The sequence below is a fragment of the Muntiacus reevesi genome, chromosome 19 (assembly GCF_963930625.1).
Source record: "Muntiacus reevesi chromosome 19, mMunRee1.1, whole genome shotgun sequence".
NCBI lineage: Eukaryota > Metazoa > Chordata > Mammalia > Artiodactyla > Cervidae > Muntiacus > Muntiacus reevesi.
Genome location: NC_089267.1, coordinates 42330937 through 42354147, shown reverse-complemented (window position 1 = coordinate 42354147; position 23211 = coordinate 42330937). Strand labels below are relative to the sequence as shown.

At 39.3% G+C, this 23211-nt stretch overlaps 1 protein-coding gene across 2 annotated transcripts; it reads right to left on the bottom strand.

Moving 5' to 3' along the window:
- Window positions 1-533: 533 nt before the first annotated feature.
- Window positions 534-22160, bottom strand: POPDC3 (popeye domain containing 3). 2 transcript variants are annotated; one of them, XM_065911436.1, is made up of 4 exons: window positions 22034-22160; window positions 3006-3737; window positions 1976-2084; window positions 534-996 (listed from the first exon to the last, which is right to left on the bottom strand). In XM_065911436.1, exons 2-4 carry the CDS (start codon window positions 3488-3490, stop codon window positions 715-717), a joined length of 876 nt encoding a protein of 291 aa, XP_065767508.1. In that variant the 5' UTR covers window positions 3491-3737; window positions 22034-22160; the 3' UTR covers window positions 534-714. The 2 variants fall into 2 exon arrangements, with proteins under 2 accessions (XP_065767508.1, XP_065767507.1); XM_065911435.1 differs by lacking the exon at window positions 22034-22160 and adding an exon at window positions 21641-21775.
- Between the last annotated feature and the right edge of the window lie 1051 nt (window positions 22161-23211).

The window sequence follows — 23211 nt, the reverse complement described above, 5'->3', positions numbered from 1 at the left end:
GAATGTGTAAAATTGAGATGCTGTGCTACATTTTTACTGTTGATTCACAAGTATTCTTTTTACTCAGTAATTAGTATGCAGCTTTTCATGAAATGCCTCTGTTTAAAATATGCTAGCCATGATTAAGCTGATAAATTATTTGTAGTAATAAAATAGTCTTTAAGATTGGCATCCTGTCATCTCAAGAGATGCAAACATTTATTCCACTTTCGACTCATGTTAAATAACTTCACATTTAAAATAAATAATTGCTGCCTACCCCATAGTAACACGTGTTGCTTTCATTAGAGGTTGTAGCAAAATTCTGGCAGCACTGATGTGGAAGTAGCTACCCTCTCTCCTGCTGAGAGTACTTATTGGCTGCTTCTTGAGAGGTGACACCTAACTCAGTAGGGCTCAGCAGCAGACTTCCATCAATCTGAGGACACACTTGAGGATGCAAAATTTCATTCTCCCGGTTGTGGTACAGAAAAAGACAAAATTGCCCAGTTTTTTCACCCCCCTCCATATATTCCAATGAGAAATACAGAAAAAAAAATTGTAAAATTTATTCACAATGTACAAGTTAAGATGAACAAAACAGCTGGCAATAGCATCTTGCCTCTGAGTTGGATTTATAAAAATATTAGTGAGCTCAATTTGCCATATTTTCCTATTTCATTTGGGGAATGGTGAAGAGAGTCTTTTGTAATTATAAAACTTGAGACTTCGATGTCATTTATCACAATATCGTCTGGAATTCTGCAAATGTTCTGTCAGGGATGACTTGGACATTTCAGGACTTGACATTTGAAGGAAGTTGGGTAACCGAATATCATAATGGTATCTTTTTCCTATGTATACCCTGTCATTCAAGGCATAGAGTTTATCAGCAATGTCACTGCCAATTAAAACCGAAAACAGGCGGGAGATATACCGATGCTGAGCCAAGAGCAAGTATAATTTCTTTCTCCTCCAAGACACATATCGACAATCAGTTTCTGCTGTGAGGGTTACCTAAAAAAACATATAAGACCACACATAAACAGAGATTAGGCGACAAGAAATGTTCTGCCTTTTTTTATGGCCCCAAATTTTAAATGAATTTCTCATGCTGATTTTAACATTAAACCCCACAATATATTGTAAAACATAAAGTACAAAATTTATTACTATATATGTAATTCATAACATGAATAATCACAGTGTTGTGCCCGTCTCCAGTTCATCTGTTTCTAAGTTTAGATATCTATATTTTGCATTTTATTGAAGTGAGAGCTACTTGATATTAAAAAATAATAAAGTTGGCTAATGTTGGGGAAATATTTCCATGTCAGTCCTAAAGACTGTGGATATTTAACCCTAATCCATTTTCTGTAGTACTGAATAGAATTAACCTGATCTACATATGTATATGATTCTATATATATAAAACACACACGTATACACACATGTATGTTACATGTATTAACCAGAGGAAAACGAATGCCATAATAGAACCTACCGAAAGATTATCTTTCAATACTACCCGATATGGCAGCATAGTAATGACATTTTGTTTAGCATTTTGTTGCTAGAAAACAACTGAAATTCATCACATTTTGAATTTTAAAAATCACTTATTTTGTCATAAGGACAGATTTTTATTCTTGGTGTTTTTCTAAACTGTGACAGGTGGCAGTGTTTAGAGTCAAATATCAGTTGATTATATTTTAATTCCCATGTACTCAGTTAAGCAAAGGAAAATTTAAGAATTGATCACAGACTTCTTTCTGTCCTACGGGATACCCAATCTTCTCCTTGTTGCTGGACCTATAAAGTGACATTAATCAGTAGGACTCAAGCGGAATGGGGAAGACATGCATGCTACCAAGTGCATTAAAAAGTTAAGTGTAAATGACCCCATGTCATCTGCTGCCCTGTTTGCTTGTCTGCCTGATTTTAAACAAGCACCGTTTATCTGCAGCGTTCACGGTGTGGTCTAGTTATCCCTTACCTGAAAAGTGCCTTCCTCTGTGGGTTTCAGTGAGTCCCATTCAGGAGAATCCAGGAACTGGAAGGGGAAAATGTAATGCAGAAATTCGCCATCAACTGTCACTCTGATCCTACCCAGACACAAAGGACATCAGTCAGGAGGGAAGGAGAAAGAACTAAATTGGTGACAAGGGCAGGGAGCAGTATTTCTGATCTCTGATGATTCTTTTGGCTTTTAAAATCTTGAAGGGCAAAATATTAAATTCATACATTATAGTTAGTGACAAAAATCTGTAAAATTTATGTACTGCTGCTCCTCCCATAGTTAGGATTCTGGAACGGTGGGTGAAATTCATCAGAAAATTCATCAACTGTACATTGATAGGTGCCCATTTAGGTGTGTATAATATATTACAATTACAAGTTTCAATGCACTCAGTCAGATTTTAAATTAAGTAGAACTCTGAAGAACATAAAGATGTACCGCTGGGAATACCTCTGTAAACTAAATATTTACCCTTTTAAAAAACATGAATAATCACATTCCTATTTCTCCCCCAAACTTTTTTTCAAATTTTATATATAGTACACTTCCCCTTTGAGCAAGTGGGCATTTGCTAGAAATTACTGGAAAAAAATATATCACTATAAAATTTAAATGTTCTCTATTACTTAAAAGAATGCCCTAATAGAATGTTTCAAATACTTTGTATGCTAAATAACTACAAGTATTCTATTCATTCAAACTGGCATCATCTTTTTCTTGACTCTAAGTGATTAGTTTGGAAACAAATAGCATATCCAGACAAACCAATTCATACCTTTGATTTCTATGAAGAAATATTAAGACTAAATTATATCCTGCTTCAAGTAAATGGTACCATGTATTCTAAATGCCTATGTAAATGATTCATGTTTAAAGGGTTTTCTCATGCCTGAGTACTAAATGCTGCTGAGGATTATACTACGTTGAGATGGGAAAGTGCAGCGAAAAGAAACAAAAGCTAGTAAGTAATAAAGTGGAAAGCCACGCAAGTGCCAAGAGTACAAACCTTCCTGAGACAAGCAGGGAGAGCTTGTCAATGGAGGTTTTCCCCTGCATGGCATAGCAGTGCTCCTTCTCCAGAGTAACCACTTCTGAGCTCATAGCAATAGTTCTGAAGTCGGGCAGAGAGGTCCCCAGAGGCTGGAAGATGGAGCTGTACAGCAGCTGAAATTCTCGGGCAAAGGTTATGCTGTGGACTTGATAGGCGATGTGAACAAACCGTATGAAGCAGATGACAAACAGTATAAAATTCCAGGAAAATATGTCGGCCGCACAGACATCTACCCAAGCCCAGACAGCAGAACAGAGAAAGCCCAACCCCAGCAGACTGAAGACATAAAGGAGCCCAAAGAATCCACTGCCACCCATGAAACCTACTACAAATAAAATACTGGCTAGATGATAGATGGCTCCTTCAGCCTCCTGCTTCCAGATGGTGCAGACAGGGTGTTCATCGATTAGGTTCTTCCATAAACTTGAATTTCCTTCCATGGCTGTAGTACTGTCTGGTTCACTGTTCAGTCAATATTAAATGTTATCAAAGCAAATAATTAAGTCCTTTGCCTTTCCATCATCAGAGTTGAGTCTTCACAAAACCAGAGAAAGCCCAGACACTGGAGCTAGGGTGATTACGGGTTTGGTGTATATGGATCTTGAAAAACTAAGAATCCCATGCTAGCATCCTTAAGTTCATCTGGGCTTCTGATTTAGTTCTAGCTGACAAATATGTTGTTGTTGCCTATGTAAGAAATAAAAACAGGATTCTAATTAAACAGAATTGAGAAGTGTATTTAATGAATCACCAGCATTTTACTTATTCAAGTTGACATCCTACTGTCTATGAAGTTAAAATATATTCAGCACAAATACTGAAAGCATTACATTTCTAGGATAGGAAAAAGATGCATATTTTCAAGTTAGGCTTAATTAAAAATAATTTACAGATATTTTAGTGTTTGTTACAATTAGCTAACTATGTATTTTTTGAGAAAGCTAAGTGCTATAATCAGCTGGTTTCTAGAACAGTAATTCAGTGCACCTCAGAATCTTTCATGATAGTGACTAAAAATGCAGATTTATAGACTGTTTCCAGATATACTAAGTCAGAAATCTCTAAGGGTGGGGCCTCAGTGTTGATATTTTGAACAAGCTCCCTACATGATTCTGATGCATCAATTCATGTCTTCCATGGTCCACCCTTTTAGAGATGCTATTTGACAACTTGTTATTCACTCTTTACAAACGAAGAATTTGAGGCTCAGAGAGACTAATTTATCCTAGGCCACACAGTGGTTGATGGCAGAGCAGAACTTCAGCACTTAAGCCTGCATGCTGGATCCAATCATGTGGTCTCTCATGAGAGAGATTTTAAAGTAGTCACTGTAAGGAGCGCTAATCAATAAATGTAAGAAACACACCATTAGGAGTCAGGTTTTAAGAGCACATGGTAGACTGTGAAAATGTTTAATTAGATCAAAATTATTTGAGACATATAAATTCAGTTCTCCTTTACTGTATTAGAGGCTCTTTCGGGCTAAAGGTTGCATCTATATAACTAAATAAATAATATTAAAGTTTCTGCTACTTACACATTTATTTGCCAGATGGTCAAAAATGTTAGCGACTAGTTCCTCTGCACATATATTCTCTACCCTTTCAGCCACATGCTAAAAATGCTAATATGTGATCTCATTCAGGAGAGATTTAACCATGATGACAGAGCTGAAGGATATATATCATTTATCACCAAGTTTCTTAACGATAAATGGTTTCAAGATGAAGCATTCATTGGATTGATTTTTTTGAAACCAAAATAACATACAAGAACCTTGAACTTGTGTGCTATATTGTTTTTGAGATAGATTTTTTTTCCAGAACACTTGGTAATAAAATATCAAATAACATAGATCTAGTCTCATAGAAAAAAAGTACCTACAGAGGTGAAAATGACTTAGCTGAAATAAAAAAAGGAACAGCATTTTACTACCAACAGAACTAAAGATGAAAATATAAAAAGCTGCTGCTGCTCAAATTCCTGGTTTTTCATCCTGGGTAGTGATTCTCTTCTCAGCAAGGAATGACTTTAAGAACATCACCAGGTGAATCATTAAAACAGGAAAAAAATAACAGCCCTATAACTTACAACAATATTATTTCTACTTATGCTGCTTTCAAATACAAACATTCTGCATCCCTCTAATTATCACTTCATCCATCCCTCTGTGAGGGATGAGACTCAAGGCCGACTGGCACTCTGAACATGTTTCCTTTCTCTTCTTTAAACAAAACCCAATGTTATATCATCACTGCATATTCACAACAAAGAAACATTTTTTAAAAATACAATGAGTAGTTAAGAAGTGTGATATGCAGACCGCAAATGTCAGCCTCCCTGCTGTTTTACTTTTAAAACTCAAGTATTTTGAGTTAATTCCTCAAGATGCCAAGCAAATAGCCACAAAAGCAATATTAAAAAGCACAACCAGTGGAGCTCTGAACTTGGATTTGAACTCCCTGGAAATTTAAAATCCTCAACAAATTGTGAAAATGATGCTAATGTGAAACGTTTCTGGCAATTCAGAAGGGAGTTTATTGGAATCCTACCCCTTAAACTCTTGACTTGGGGAATAATATACTGGGCCACCTGCATTTCTGGAGTGTGACCCATTATAATTATATGAGGAACTGTGTTTCCAGCCCTTTCCAGCCAGCTTGTGTTTCAATAAGCTGCTACCAAACCACCCTCTTACCCTTGATCCTGTATCACTCAGCAAAGAGTGCTGACTTGCCCTGATTAGATTACTCCACACCCAGGCTTTCTCCGCTTGCTGTGTTTTTATTCAGTCACCAAAACAGATGTACTTTATTAGAAGAGGAAGAATTGACAGGGGCAGGTGACGAGCCCAAGTGTTCCTCGGCCATGTGCCAGCAGCACTGTGTGAATGCCGAACACGACTCATCAGCCAGCCGCCTATGTCAAAGGCCTCTGGGCCTTAAGTCATGTTTTGGGGTAAATAAATGCTGACATGCCAAAGGAGCGCAATGGATTTCTTAAGTAGTTGATCTTCCCTGCAAAATAAGTTAACACTTGGGGATACAAAGTGCAAATACACAAAATATTTCCAAGCTTTTCCCCTTTTATCTCTTTACACTGTCAGAGCCTGAGTTCAAAGGAATAAAGAAACGTAAAGGCAGACACAAGGATGCTCAACTAAATGTGATATAAGTTGGGTGGCATAGGGATGGAGATTAACTTGAAATGGCAGTTATGGGCTCAGAACATGTACATTTTTTTTTAATGTACATTTATTTTCTCACAGCATCACACTTACTGCCATGAGCGAGGCAGTATCTAAACCATCATGCTCAGCTTACAAATGAGAAAGGTGGAGCCCAAGGCAGGTTAAGTAACTTGCTTCAGGTAAAAGTCACAGTAAGTCACGAAGCTGGAAGTCCAAGTCTTCTTCCGCTCAGCTTCATGCTCTCCCCAGCAGGCAGTGTGTCTTTCAAGGCTGCAGATCTTATTTAATGTGTTAGGAAACCAGTTGAATATTCTGCCAGGACGGTTTGCCAGGAAAATAATAATCTTAACAGTGGATATTTGAGACAGGCTATATCCGCTTGTCCAGTTCAGTCCATAATGCTTAGAATACTACCAGGGACACAGACATAGAAAGCCACTCGTGAAATAATCTGCTGTATTACTGTTCAACACTGACTCATTTCCTCTTCTTGATTCCAAAATTATTAAGGGGCAAAGACAAATGTTTTTGTATTTCAGACCCTTGGCACTCAGGGAATGTGGATTGAACACATTGATAGAGAGGAACAAGTCCTCTCTGCCTTTTCCATCCTCACTCTATCCAGGTCAACAGATGTTCTAACATCTTCTGTGGCCTAGGGGAACAGAAGTGGAGGCCTTCTTGACTGAGGGGTTAGGACATCACTTATTTAAGATGTTTGGCACAACTCCAAATTCATAGGAGAATCCTTCTGTCTTCTTACAATGTTCAGTTCCTTAAGAGCAGCTGAATTCCTGATTTCATTAAAACAGCTCTGGTAGCTTGTGGTATTATGTTAGTTGTGGTTGCTAGGCAACCTAGAAGATCAAAATTCTATCAATATTATCCTCATTAATTGGCATCATATCCCAACTGTGGTATGTGTTACATATAGAGAAGATAGTTTTCTCTACTTAAACCTTTAAGTATGGATACTTAGCAACTATGTGCCAGACATTTTAAAAATTATTTAATCTGCACAACAACCCCATGAGGAAGGTACTATTATCTCCATTGCACAGATGAGAAAATTGAAACTCAGAAAAGGCAAGTAAATTATATAAAGTCACCACACTGTTCATGTTGGAACTAAGATTCCATCCAGGTCTGTCTGACTCTGAAACTCACTGTCTAAACCATATCATTCTGCTTCCACAGTACCAGGATTTAGAAAATGTAGACTTTAGTTTCCTCCTTGCTACTAGATGAACTTAGACATATTTATTCATCCATAAAGCAGAGGTAATGTCACCTATTGTGTCTACTTTAAAGGGTACTGGAACATCCAAATGAGAAAATCTATACTAAAAATTCTTAGCAGATTTTATTCTTTTAATTTTTTAGTCTTTTGGGAGCACTTATCTTATTTTTTTATTTTTATTGGAGTATAGCTGTTTTACAACGTCGTGTTACTTTCTTCTGTACAGCAAAGTGAATCAGCTATTGTTGTTCAGTCGCCCAGTCACATCCAACTCTTTGCAACCCCATGGGCTGTGGCACACCAGGCCTTCCTGTCCCTCACCATCTCCTAAAGCTTGCCCAAGTTCATGTTCGTTGCATTGGTGATGCCATCCAGCCATCTCATCCTCTGACGCCCTCTTCTCCTTCTGCCCTCTATCTTTCCCAGCATCAGGAAGAGGAATCAGCTCTGTGCATACATATAGTCCCTCTTTTTCTGGATTTCCTTCCCGTTTAGACCACCACAGAGCAGTGAGTAGAGTTCCCTGTGCTACACAGTAGGTTCTCATTAGTAACCTGTTTTATACACAGTCGTGTATACATGTCAATCCCAATCTCCCAATTCATTGCACCCCTCCCTCCCTTGGTATCTATCCATTTGTCTTCTGCATCTGTATCTCTGTTTCTGCTTTGTTACTACAGATTCCACATATATGTATTAATAGTTTTTTCTCATTCTGACTGACTTCACTCTGCATGACAGTCTCTAGGCCCATCCATGTATCTGCAAATGACCCAATTTCATTCCTTTTTATGGCTGAATAGTATTCCACTGTATATATGTACCACATCTTTATCTATTCTTCTGTTGATGGCCATTTAGGGTGTTTCCATATCCAGGCTATTGTAAATAGTGCTGCAGTGAACACTGGGGGTGCATGTGTCTCTGAATTACAGTTTTCTCTGGGTATATTCCAGTAGTGGAATTGTTGGATCACATGGAAGTTCTATTTTTAGTTTTTAAGTAACTTCCATACTGTTCTCCATAGTGGTTCCACCAGTTTATTAATACATTCTTATCAACAGTGCAAGAGCATTCCCTTTTCTCCACACCCTCTCCAGCATTTACTGTTTGTAGATTTTGTGATGTTGGCCATTTGGACAGGTGTGAATTGATATTTCATTGTAGTTTTGATTTGCATTTCTCTAATAATTAATGATATTGAGCATCTTTTTATGTGTTTGTTGGCCATCTGTATGGCCATCTCATCTTTGAAGAAATGTCTGTTTAGGTCTTCTGCTCATTTTTTATTCAGTTGTTTTTTTTTTTTTTATATATATTGAGCAGATTTTTAAATAACAGAGAAATGGCATTGCTGTACTTGTTGCTTGTTTGCTACAGAGCTGAGCCATTTGAAGATATAGATTTTAAAAGCTTTCTTCAGAGGATTTCAATAGAAGACAAAACATCCTTATGTCGTAAATTCTAAACTTACTTATTCCTGCAGGAGTGATCTGTCTTATTCTTCCCTATCTTGTGTCCTGACCACCTAAGGCTGATGGGTATCGACCCAGCACTAACCTATCCTTGAGTAAAGAAACCAGTCTCTGGAAGCCAATAACAATTGGAACCACCCAGGGACTTGTTAAAATGCCCCTTCCCTGGCCCCACCCCAGAATAACTGAGCCAGGGAGGGACCCAGACAGGTGGATTTCTAATAGGCTCTCAGTTGATTTTTTTTTTTAACTTTTTATTTTATATTGGGGTATAGCTGATTAACAATGTTTTGATAGTTTCAGATGAACAGCAAAGGGAACTCAGCCATACATATACAGGTATCCATTCAGTTTGAGAGCCATTATTTCATCTTGTTCCTGAAGGATTCCTGGATTATCCTTGCTTAAAGAGCCTCAGCTTTGTCCATTTCTGGCTGCCAGCTGGCTGTCCTTCCAAGCTGATTACTCCATGTGGTGTCCTCTGATCCTTCACTGTCTGTCCACAGCTATAGTCCCAGTGTTGGGTCTACCATTCTTCTGTCTGGTCTGTCCAGTTGGTATTACTACTTAAGAGAAAGGTGTCAGTCTTAGCTGTGTCCCTAAACAGCATGTGATTAATTTATTTATTGTCTGTGCTGAGCTTTCTCTAGTTGTGGCCTGCGGGCTTCTTATTGTGGTGGCTTCTCTTGCTGTGGAGCATGGGCTCTAGGTGTGCGGTCTTAGTAGTTGTGGCATACAAACTTAGCTGTCCTGCGGCATGTGGGATCCTGCCAGACCAGGGATCGAACATGTGTCCCCTGCGTTGGCAGGCGGATTCTTAACCACCGCAACATCAAGGAAGTCCCACGGCGTGAGATTTTAATCTTCCCAGACCTGTTTCCTCATTGATAAAATGAAAGATTTGGACAAATAATGTGCAGCTCCTTTCAAAAGGAGGCAAAAACAAGTGATATCCATAAAACAGTGCTATCCAAAGAAGCATGTCTGCAAAGTGTGTGCTTCTGTTCTTCAACAACACTAGGAGCTTGTGCCATAATGTAAAACATGCTACTTCCTTCTCTGATAAAGTCATAGTGCAAACACAAGGTTGCCTGTGCTAAATATCCTTTTCTTTATGTGTTTAGAAATTTAGTACTGTAACTTGTTCTCATATTTCTTTTCTTGTTTCCTTTTTCTCTTTTTAAAGCCCGTTTATTCAACCATTAGTTCCAAAATTGGCCTTTAAAGTTTCTTATCTTCTTTCCTTACCATTTCCATCTCCTGCTTTTGTTTTTGTAACTTGTTTTTGCCTAGCTCCTTTCAGCTCTACAATAACTTTCTATTGTATATAATATATATACAATATATTATATACAATATATATTGTATATTATATACAATATATAACTTTCTATTTCTATTCAGCTCTTTATCACTTTCTATGATATGGAATTCAAAATTATTCCTAGCCCAGGTCAAAATATAGAGCAGAGGGGCAGAACTGAATTATGATTGCACATCTTCACACCAGATTGGTGACTGGCGCCCGGCTCTGGAAATTGTTTAAATATTTAAGGACTGTAGTGGGACCCAGGCACTGGCATTTTTTTCACAGACTTCCCATTGATTTTGTTGTGCAACCAGGGTTAAGAACTTGTAGGGGGTTGGGGTAAGAGACACTAGAACATTCTATAGAATAAAGGATCTGGATTTTAATCCTTATTTTTCAGGGCTAGAAAGGCACATTTTCTCTTGTGTTTCTCACTTCCATGCTTTACTCAGGGCAGGAGGCATTTTCTTCCTCACACTCATCTCTTAGGGGGCTCAGGGTCTGCATGTTCTGCATCTGCCTTTCCTTAACATGGTGGGTGAAGTGCACTTTCTAGGCTCTGAACTTTTATAGTCTTTACTATCTGTCTACATTGCTTCCACTGTATATTATATTGACCATAATATATATTTTCCACCTAATTTTTAAAAAAATATGTATTTACTTGGCTGTACTGGGTCTTAGTTGTGGCATGCAGGATCTTTTTTAGTTGAGGCATGTGAAATCTTTAGTTGCAGCATGTGGATTCTAGTTCCCTGACCAGGGATCAAACCCAGGTTCCCTGCATCAGGAGCTCAGAGTCTTAACCACTAGAGCAGTAAGGAAGCCTCTGTTTTCCTTTTTAAAACATCATAATTTGTTTATTCTTTCAGTTGTGGTACATGTTTAAGTAATATTTTAAAGAATCTAATGTAGATAGTGTGGATATTTTTAAATATTGGTTTTATTAATTGGTCATTTATATATGTATATATATTATATAAGTAGTGTTCAGATAGAAAAACAATGTTTAGAATATAGTTTTGGAACAAGCAGATTAATAGCCAGGAAGCCCAAGTGAGATATGATCGATACCCGAATCAATGGGTTAGGTGTTGGACAAAGAAAGAAAGAAAAGCATATATTATATTAACCATGAAGAAATGAAAGGAAGACATGTCTCTGCTGAGACAGAAGAACAGAGAAGGGATGAAGACGCTTTGGAGTTATAAGAGATCCTGAAGCTTGGAAAGAAATCAGAGGAAGTTGGGGGGGGGGGGGCAGGGGACTCGCTTTGAGTCACATTTAACCTGATGCAACTGGTCTAGCAACAGAGTTCACAGCAGAAGATAAGGTGCAGGATGGACGCTTATTTAACAGTTGTCCTAAATGACACAGGACAGCACTGGATAAGGCCTGGAGCTGATGAGATTATCTAGAAAGTGAGTACGAAGAGAAATGAGAGTTGAAGTTAAATATCCATGACCAGAAGCCTTAGAATTCTAGGGCTGTGCTGGCCACTGCAGGAGCCGTCAGCCACATGTGACCACTGAGCCCCTGAAATGTGACTGGTCTGAAGCAAGATGCATTGGTCTCAATGGATTTCAGACACAGTACAAAGATAAGGAATATGTCATTAATAATTTCTTTATTGGTTACATGTTGAAATGATAATGTTTTGGAAATACTGGGTTAAATTAAACATATTATTAAAGTTAATTTCACCCATTTCTTCTTATTTGTTAATGTTGCTACTGGAGAATTTTAAATTACATATGTGGTTGCATTATATTTCTCTTGGATAACGCTGGTCTAGAGCCTCTCAAGCAACAGGAAAGAAGAAATTCATTTCTTCATCATGCTAAGACTTGGCATGATGCTGTGTAAACAGTGCATATGTATAGTATATAAATGTATAAATATGGAAGAATTATCTAAGATTAAGAGCAGAGAGTTGCTGTAAATGTAAATGATATTGGCTACAGTATTCATACGCTACAGTCAGTCAGATGTTATCCAAGGCATAGATGTGTCACCATCTGGCTTCTGCCTATAGAGATGGCCAACCCCACTAAGCTCTTGGCTCCTTTATTCTACCAAGGAAGGTGCTACTTTTTTCTTTTGCCTTAGGAGAATCCTACTTTGTTAAGCAATTATATTACATGGTCTCATTTTCTCATTTCATCTTCTGATGTTACCCCATGGAATACATTGGAAATCTCAGGTAGACAGTCTCATAAATTTTATGCTGGAGATTGGATTGTGGCCTTCTGGATTCCAGAAGATCCACACCAGCCTTGGGGGGTTTTCACATACTACCTAAGTCTCTTCATGCACCACTAGGCTCCCAGGCTGGAACATGCCTTCGACTTTTTATACCAATGAAAGCCTGGCTTCACTTGAGACTCGAGGAAATTAGAGAACCGGCCCACAAGCTATGCCAGGCTTCTCTGATTCTCTTGTCTCAGCTAAAGCCACATTTGACTATCTCTAGCCATGTTTGGTTTCTCACTTTATCACATATGGTGGGAGGGAGAATTCTAAGATTCCTACCCTGCTCATGCAAGGTCCTGTGACCCCCTTTCCTTAAGTCTTCCCATTGAATGGCATTCTCATGTAAATGGCATGGGATAGAGGGTGCCTACATTAGGTAACATGTTCTGGCCAATGGGGCTTGAATAGTGACATCTGTGATTATGTTAAGCCATGTAAGACTCCGCTGTAGGACTGGAGAGGGGCTGGAAACTAGACAAACATATTCTTACTAGCCTAGAAAAAAGCAAACACCGTGCTGTGAACTGCCTGTGGGGGCCACTAGGCAACGAACTCCAGGCAGTCTCTGTGAGCTGAAAGAAGTATCCAACCAAAGTTACCAGAATAATGTGGACCTCAGTCCTTCAATCACAAGGAGCTGAATTCTGCCAATCACTTGGAAATCTTGGGTGAGGACCCTAGACTCCAAATGAGGAGTGCAGTCTAGCTGATAACCTGAATTGCCAGCTTGTGACACCCTGAGCTGAGGATCCATTCTAGCTGTGCCTAGACTTCTGACTCACAAAAACTGTGAGATAGTAAATTTGTATTGTTTTAAGTCACTAAGTTTGTAGTAATTTGTTACAAAGCAATAGAAAATGAATATACACACCTATGAATATTCACTATAAATGAGGCTTTTCATTAAAGTAATAACTACATTTTATGGTGGACTTGAAATACAGTGTATTTCTTTATGGAGAAGAAGACAATCCCTGTGAGGTTTCTATTAGGAAAATCAAGTGATAACAGGTCTTTAATCATATCTGGAAAACACGACAGGATAAGTGGCCCTAGGAATTATATTTAAATTAACTGTACCACTTTATAGGTTTTTCTTTCATGGAGTCCAGTGGCCCCAACACTATTAAGCATGTGGGCAACTTCTAAAATGCTTATGTCATTCATATGTTGTTGTTTGGGGTCCCTGGTGGCTGAGATGGTAAGGAATCTGCCTGCAATGCAGACAACCAGGGTTTGATTCCTGGGTCAGGAAGATCCCCTGGAAAGGAAATGGCAACCCACTCCAGTATTCTTGCCTGGGAAGTTCCATGGACAAAGGAGCCTGCCGAGCTTAAGTCATGTGCGACTCTTTTGCAACCCCATGGACTGTAGCCTGCCAGGCTCCTCTGTCCATGGGATTTCCCAGGCAAGAATATTGGAGTGGATTGCCACTTCCTTCTCCAGGGGATCTTCCCAACCCAAGGATCAAACCTGCGTCTCCCGCATTAGCAGGCGAATTCTTTACCACTGAGCCACCGGGGAAGCCCACGTGTCATTCATACACCAGTCTCCAAAATTCCTGGAGTACCATGTTTCCGTGGTCAACTTTTAGCTGGATCAATTCTTTGCAAAATTAAGCCATACATGTATGGCGAATACTTGATGTTTCAAACACATCCAGAGAATAATACTGAAAAAACAAAGCCCATAGAAACTCGAAACAAATAGCTACGTAATTCCAATTGTGACTCCACCAAATTTAGATGAGTTGAGCAATGGGAATTAATGAAGTAGCTATGTGCCATCTTCTTAATCCTCATATACTAGTACTACTAGTAGTACTACCAACACTGTTACCACCTAATGTTCACTGAACACTTACTGACTATGTGCCAGGTACATGTCTAAGAGCCCTAAAATGCTATGTCACTTAATCCTCACAACTTCATGAAGTAGGCAAATTTATCTCCCCATTTTACAGATGAGATATCTAAAGCATAGGCTGCACAAGGATACAATATTGATAGAGCCCAGGAGCCCAGGCTCACTCTCAGGCAGGCAGATGCCAAGGCTCTGCTGTCTTAACCTTCATGATTTAACTGCTTCACATACAGTTTGAATCTAAATATCTGGACTTACTAAAACAAATCAACAGCATTCTTATTTTCTCACTTCAGTCCTAGATTCAGTGAATTTAAATATTTTCTTAAGAAATTACAAATTTTCAGGTGGGAGATGAGAGAAATAGGTGAGTGAGGTTGAGAGGTACAAACTTCCAGTTACAAAATAAATGAGTTGTGTCTAAAATGTACAGTCTGGGGAATATAGCTGACAATTATATAATATCTTGTTTTGAAATTGGAGAATAATTGCTTTATAATGTTGTGTTGGTTTCTGCTGTCCAACAATGTGAATTAGCCATAAGTACACATATATCCCCTCCGTCCTGAGTCTCCCTCCTAACTCCTCCATCCCACCCCTCTAGGTCATCACAACACTGAGCTGAGCTCCCTGTGCTACCCAGCAGCATCTCACTAGCTATCTGTTTTACACATGGTAGTGTATATATGTCAGTATTACTCTCTAAGTTCATCTCCCCCCTCCTTCCCCCACTATGTCCAGCAAGTCTGTTCTCTATGTTTGCATCTCTATTCCTGGCCTGCAAATAACTTCATCAGCACCATTTTTCTAGACATGCTAATATATGGTATTGGTCTTTCTCTTTCTGACTTACTTCTAGGCTCTGGGTTTATCCACCTCACAAGAACTGACTCAAATGCATTTCTTTTTATGGCTAAGTAATATTCCATTGCATGTATGTACCACTAACTTCTTTATCCATCCATCCGTTGATGGACATCTAGGTTGCTTCCATGTCCTGGCTATTGTAAATAGTGCTGCAGTGAACACTGGGATACATGTGTCTTTTCAAATTATGCTTTTCTCAGGGTATATGCCCAGTAGTTGGATTGCTGAGTCTTTTTCTTTTTTAATCATTTATTTTTATTAGTTGGAGGCTAATTACTTTACAATATTGTAGTGCTTTTTGCCATACATTGACATGAATCAGCCATGGATTTACATGTGTTCCCCATCCTGATCCCCTCTCCTAGATTGCTAAGTCTTATGGTAACTTTATTCCTGGTTTTCTTTTAAGGAATCACTATACTGTTTTCCATAGTGGCTGTATTAACAACTTATTAATACACTCCCACCGAAAGTGCAAGAGGGTTCCCTTTCCTTCCCACCCTCTCCAACATTTATTGCTTATAAATTTTTTGATGATGGCAATTCTGACTGGTGTGAGGTGATATACTTCATTGTAGTTTTGATTTGCATTTGTCTAATAATGAGTGATATTGAGCGTCTTTTCATGCGTTTGTTGGCCATCTGTATGTCTTCTTTGGAGAAATGTCTGTTTAGATCTTCTGCCAATTTTTTTTTATTGGGTTATTTGTTTTTCTGATATTGAGCTGCATGAGCTGGTTGTATATTTTGGGGATTAATCCTTTGTCTTTTGTTTCATCTGCTATTGTTTTCTCCCATTCTAAGGGTTGTCTTTTCATGTTGTTTATAGTTTCCTTTGCTGTGCAAAAACTTTTAAGTAGGTCCAATTTGTTTATTTTTGTTTTTATTTTCATTACTTTCGGAGGAAGGTCAAAGAGGACCTTTCTGTGAGATCTATGCCAAAGAGTGTTCCGCCTATGTTTCCCTCTAAGAGCTTTATAGTTTCTGGCCTTACATTTAGGTCTTTAATCCATTTTGAATTTATTTTTGTATATGGTGTTAGGAAGTATTCTAATTTTATTCTTTTACATGCAGCTGTCCAGTTTTCCCAGCACCACTTATTGAAGAGGCTGTCTTTTCTCTACTGTATATTCTTGCATCCTTTGTCAAAGATAAGGTGCCCAAAGGTACATGAGCTTATCTCTGTGCTTTCTATCTTGTTCCATTGATATATACTTTTGTTTTTGTACCAGTACCATACTGTCTTGATCACTAAAGCTTTATAGTATAGACTGAAATCAGGAAGGTTGATTCCTCCAGCTTTGTTTTTCTTTCTCAAGATTGCTTTAGTTATCAGGGGTCTTTTGTGTCTCTATACAAAGACAATTATATAATATTAATCTTTGTATGTTGACGGATGATAACTAGACTTATCATGGTGGTCATTTTGAGATATATAGAAATATCAGCTCACTATGTTGTGCACCAGGAACTAACATAGTGTCATAGGTCAATTATATTTCAAAAATAAAGAAACTCATAGAAAAAAAAGTCAAATTTGTGGTTATCAGAGGAAGGAGTTGGGAAAAGGTGGTCAAAAGGCAGAAACTCTCAGTTATAAGGTAAATAAATACTAAGGATATGATGTGCAACATGATAAATATAGTTAACACTGCTGTATGTTATATATGTGAAAGTTTCTAAGAAAAATCCTAAGTGCTCTTATCACAAGGAAAAAGTATTTTTTCTGTTTCTCTAATATTGTATCCATATGGGATGACAGACTTTCACTAAACTTAATGTGGTAATAATAATTTTATGATGGAAGTTAGACTATTATGCAGGACATCTTAAAGTCATACAGTGCTGTATGTCAACTATTTCAGTAAAACTGAAAGAAAGAAAAGAAATTACAGTTTTTGGAGCAAGAGAATGATAGGAGGTTGAGTCACTCAGTGCCCTATAATTCTTAATGTGAAGAAACAGCTGTAAACCTCTCCTTCATAAGCTTATCATTTATCTGCTTTAAACAAACAATCTCCATACTCTGCTTCAAGTTCTTCTGACTTCTCCATGTTCTGGAAATGGCTAAAGGCACAAGCAGGAAGCCATTCACTTTCAGTCAGCTGCAATCATGTCATGCAGTAAGTTCACCAGAGATTCCTGATGAAAGATGCAAGAGAAGCTGGAATCACAGATTCATGAAACAGTCTTTCCTTGATGTGAATCCAAGACACCTTCACTTAGCTCTCCTCCAAGTGTCCTGCATACAGCAAATGAACTCACTTTTTCTATGTTTACTTCATGTTCCTTCCTGGCAAACACACCTAATAAGTTCATGTGTGCTAGCTAATTGACTGTAATTTTTCCTGTCATTTGTTTGAGCTTAATGAACAGGTGGATCACACACCAGGGTCAGCAATGTTTGAAACCACCAAACCAGCCACTCCTGGTGCTAACAGGAGCATTTCTGCAAGGAATTCCATTTCCTTTCGAGTGTTTTGTAGAGACAGGAGCTTTCTCTTTGTGAGAAAAATTGTTCACTGGTTCTCCACCCAGACAGTCAACAATCTTTCTACTTTTAAAAAATTTCTTTCAGCCTCATTGTTATTGACTTTGAAGTACTTGAGCTTATTCCAGCCTTAGACGTTGCTTTTATTTTTGTGTACTTCCTGTAATGATCTTCAGTGTGGATTATTCCCTTATTCCTGCTGCTCAGGAAATACTGCATATTCTCTTGATTCTTTCAAAATATTTGATTATCTCAAGCTTCTCTTCAGTGTTTAAGCTGTCCTTTTGCATGCACTATTTGACATTTTTGAATCAAGATGCTTAAATATTCTTGGGATATTAAATGAGTATTTTTCTATAGAAAAATGCATAAGTGCAAAAGAATAACAAAACACAATCTTGCAGGATATCACTCAGTGAACCAAGGTAGCTGGTAATGTTTGAGGTCTGTGTGTGTTATATTTTGTGTTATATTCCTATAGGGCTTGGTTAGCTGGTTACAGTTTAATGTGTTCACCTGGTGTTTCTGACTGAGTAGATCATTGAATAAGTTAGTACAAAATTTGCATCATGCTTGAATTGTTACTTACATTTCAGTTGCATTGGAATGATGCTGGTTTTCAAAGTAAGCATTTTAGCATAATTGACTGTGTCATCAACTTTCAAATAGCCAAGAACACATTAATAATTAACATATGTAAGAATTCAACAAATCCCTGCCCTCATGGAGCTTGCATTTTAGTGAAATTCAAATTTTGACACCATTTAAGCCCAGTTTCAAATTATGAGATCTAAGATAATCTAAAAATACATTTTATATGCAAATAAGCTACTTAAAACTCATTTAAAGTCAGTTTTTGCATATTGAATTTTTAAATAAATGCTATATTTTAAAAGACAATCTAAAGTCTTAAAAATCAAAATGCAAGCAAGTTGTTTCTTAGAAATTCAAGACCAAAAGCAACAGACAAGCCCTAAAATGTTGTATGTATCACAGGAGTAGCATATTACATATTAATGTGCCTGTATTCTTCTATTTGTATAAATGCAAGGGCACATGGAGTGATTTTTCACTTAATGCTAAGAAAGGTTATTCCTGGATGGCAGGACACTACTTTTTTCTTTGCATATACCTGTATTATTTGCTTCCTTTATAATAATCTTATAAAACTAAAAAGTGATTTTATATTAATTTGAAAATTTTTAAATACAAAGATATCAGAGAAGAAATATCCATGAACCCAACAACCAAAATTATAAAATATCAACACTGTCATATTTTTGGATCTTTTTAAAATAAAAAAAGATTCCACAAAAAATTAAAGATCACCATGGACTAGTCTCTAGTGCCATTCCTCACCCATCTACTCCTTCTATAAAATTGTGTTTCTTTCCTGTCCATATAGGATAATTTTAAAAATTCCAATTAAAAATGTTAGGCTAGACTAGAAATGTATCTTATGAGTTTTTCAGCTTTACGCTTAATTTTTTTCTGATGAATAATTTTAAACATATTCCAAAATAGAGAAAATAATATATGATTACCTCCCTATACACCCATTACCTAGATTCAACACTCATCAAGGTTTTGCCACATGGAATTTTTGAAATCAAAAGCGGAAAACTGTAACCTACTGTTCATCCTACAGTTTTTCAGTCAATAAACCACCACCTACTAAGGAAGACAGGGAGAACTGAGATTAGTTATGTTCTCACTATGTGCCACGCACTGGGTCTTGTCTATACTGACCCACTGAGGAGTCAAAACTATGCCATTCAAAGAGTATCACTAGCATTCTTCAGAGTGGAAAATGAGGCTTGGAAAGATGAAAGTTCTTCCACAGGCCCAGCTGCTTGCTCTTCTTTCTAGACCGTAAATCCCTCCTCCCCCACCAATTTCAGTATGTGTGATAGTCACTAGAGGTTATTCTGTTGAAAAATATAAAATGAGAATGTCTCACTTTGTAGCTGTGTGAGTTGATCCCTCAATTCTCTGGGCTGGAGGAGGGTCCAGCGTTGTTATGGGAGTTTTAAGTCAGCAACTTTTTGTTATTATTTATAAAATAACCTGTTATAACTTTCACTTTAAGATATTTTCCTCTAACTACTTAGATAAAAGAGAGGAATGTTTTCTCTTTTCCTTTAAAAAAAATCTCATTAATGATTCAATACACTTTTGTAAATTCTTACTTATTCTCTATAGCTAATAATCCCAGCTGACCAACACCCATAATTACAGAAACCAATTTCAATTGCAGTTTTCGGGCTTGCAAAAGTATCACAGACATTTTCCAAAGCAGTTTTGAAACTTCTTGCCTGTCATGTCACTTATGTGTTATTATGCTCATATGCTGCAGCAAATGCTTCATAACCATTCTTGATCTTTCCTGGGGACCGTTGAGAATAAGCAGACATGAATGTTCCAGTGTATCAACCCTATTAGTCAGTCTTGTGATAAGAAGCATGGGATTTGGGTTTCCCCTGACACATATTTATTTAATAGCTTAGACTGTCACCATTTAGAAGCCCAGGATGCACAATGATTCAGCTATTTTGAGAAACTGATGAGATTAAAGAAACTCAATTATCAAATGTCTCCCAGCTTATATGTATAAAATTTTAGTAGAACAGATAACATCTTATTCTAGATTTCACTTAATATTTGTATCCCAAACTCTTCAAAAGACAAACCCAGTCTTCCAGAGAAGGAAAGAACCTTAAAGATCATGTGGGATCAGACAGACCTCTTCATTTGGCAAATGTGGAAAGAGATCCAATATTTATTTTGCTTATATTTTGTTTCAGGTAGTTGTAGTTTGGTTTTCAATGGTCACAAAGAACAGTGCCAGGTTCCTGTATTGTCACACCAGGGAGTTGTTTGTGCAACAGCTCCTGGTATTAAAAATAACAGAAAAGAAAATAGCCACCAAACTTTAGCATGAACAGAGAACATTTTTTAAGGCTGCCATAAAACTCAACTGCAACGTGCAAGCTTGCAAACTGAAAATACCTAACCACAAGAGTTGGAGTAAAAAGTCAGGAAGGAAGGTTGTCACATTCTAGAAGTTCAGTAAATCAAATTAGGTTATATTCTGCTTTCCCACTTATTTACATATAGAACTTTTTCACTTTTCGCAAAATGTCTCCTGACTAAAACAAAAATTTTTCGTGTGTGTGCCATAGCCATATTACTGTATTGGATTCTGTGCCTTCGATCCTTTCTTAAAATACAGACCCTCAAAATACACATCTCTGTAACCGACCTTGGTGAGGAGGTAGTTTCGTGGTTTTCATGTCTTTCTTTCCTTCCCCTCCCCTCGCCCAGGGGGATTCCCCAAATAGAGTAAACAGGTCAGCGTGACCTTGGATGAGGCCGCTTTCTGGGTCCCGAACTCAACGGGAAAACCCTGCCCCTACTCAGACCTTTTGCCCGGGAAACTTCTCGCCTCTGCCCGACTTCCCCAAGGCCAACCGAGGGCTGTCAGGGCCCCCTGAAGCAGCTTTTCTCCCTCTAAAACCCGACCTTTTGGGGGTCTCCAAGGTGCTGCCCGGGGCAAGAGTGGGTCCAACAGCAGATGTGGGAAGAAGATTCGCCTCTGTGGGCGGGGGACCCGAGCGCCCAGGGCCGGTGCGCCGACCCCAGCCGGCCGGCCTCCCGCGGCTCGCCGCTGGCCGGAGCGGGTCCGGAGCGGGGCCGGGGCGGGAGGCAGGCGGCAGCGCCGCGCAAGCAGGGGCACAGGCGGCGAAGCTTGGGCGCTGCTGGGGGTCTGCAGGTCGCGACCCCCTCCCAGGAGCGGGGCCAGGACAGACACCACAGCCGGCAAGCGGCCCGGCGCCGCGAGGGGTGAGGGTGCAGACGGCGGCGGGAGGGTGGTGGCCGAGGCGCCGCGGCTCCCTCCTTACCTGGCCTTTCCCGGCCTCGCGCAGAGCTCCGGCCTCGCGCCCGCAGAAGTTTCCCAGCCGAGCGCATCGGGCCCCGCCGACCGGCGCGAAGTCCCCGGTGCCCGGCTCACGCGCTCCCGGCCACCCCGCGCCGGTGCCCGCCCTGCGCCCGGGCGCTCGGTGACCGCAACCGGGCTCCGGAGCGGCGCGGTGGCGCAGGCGGGGCCGGGCACGGGCGCGCGCCCCGGGGACCGCGGGGCGGGCGGGGTGGCGGCGGCAGGAGCGGCGCGGGGCCCGGGTGGCCCCAGCCTCCGGGGAGTCGTCGGACTGCTGATCAACCTAGCGATCGCGCGGCGGAGTAAAGTTTGCAAAGATGGGTCTCAAGCGAACGCAGCTTGCAGTTGAAAAACGAACCTCGTGCTCGCTCTATGCCAGGCAGAGGACCATGGGGTTCACGCCTCGGATGGGAAGCAAGTGTACTTCTGCCCTCTCGCTACCCCACCCCCACTGTAAACAAAATGAGATCAATGACTGGAATCGGGATGGGAATCCTTGGGTAAAGAGGGCAGAGAACAGTTAATATCTTGATTCAAATCAATGAATGTCTCCAAAATGCAAATAGATGAAGAGCATGGACAATCATAGAAGGAAAAAAGTTTAAATACAGATGATCCCCCCCAAAAAGATCAAGTTAGTCATGAGCCCTAATGCATACAACTTAGGCAGAAATCAAATGCATTTTTTCCCTCCCGTGAAGTTAGTGAAGATTTCTTTGGTTTTGGTGCTCAAACCCTGGTGGTTGGTGAGGGAACAGTGAAACACAACCTACTTGAGGATTTGCATCTCCTCCCTTCTCTCAGCACCCTCACTCATGTTCTATAACTGTTCTGGTGACAGTGATTCCAGGAACATTTACTGAGTAATCAGTGGCTCTTTTGGTCCCTAGAATAACCATTAAAGTAATATAAATGGTAAAAAAATTAACCTCTTTTAATGGATACTGGAACTGAGAGGCAAAAAGTACCCATATTCCTATACCCTGTATGGGGCTAGAAACCATACATCTTCCAGGCCTTTGCTTCATTCTAGGGATTTACTCAGAAATGTGGGAAATCCAGTTTAAATTGGATATGGCTGGGGAAGTAAGAAGGTCTTGAGGTTTGACATCAGATGTATTTGAAACTGCTAAGTGGCATTTCAGGAGGTTCCAGGGAGCTGCAGTCCTTTATGTCTCAGCACAAAAAGAATTCATCGATAGGCAAAGTGATAGATAAGAGGTGATAGGATGCTTGTGAGGCTTATCAGTGGGCAGGTGAGAGGGTGCCACACTGAGAAACTAGTGGGCTACAGTTTTATAATCAGGAAAAATTGGTAAGGGGAAAGACAACCTTCTCCCTTGTTCTTAAGTAGGCATCATGCTTGCATCATTAACTCCTCCCCCAGGTTGGGCAAGGGAGTCTTTTTGTCCTTATATGGCCAAGCTAGGACTGTCATGGCAGTAATGGAAAAATTATTTCAAGTCTCAGTACAATGGGCGTCTTTCACTTTGAAATGTGACCTTTCCATAAATTGTTGTTTTTATATGTGCAGAA

Coding starts and splice junctions, on each gene's coding strand:
- POPDC3 (XM_065911436.1), bottom strand. CDS start 3,490: ATGGAAGGAAATTCAAGTTTATGGAAGAACCTAATCGATGAACACCCT. Junction 2,085..3,005: donor TCCCTGCTTGTCTCAGGAAG/GTTTGTACTCTT, acceptor GTGTCTGGGTAG/GATCAGAGTGACAGTTGATG. Junction 997..1,975: donor CAGAGGAAGGCACTTTTCAG/GTAAGGGATAAC, acceptor ATGTTTTTTTAG/GTAACCCTCACAGCAGAAAC.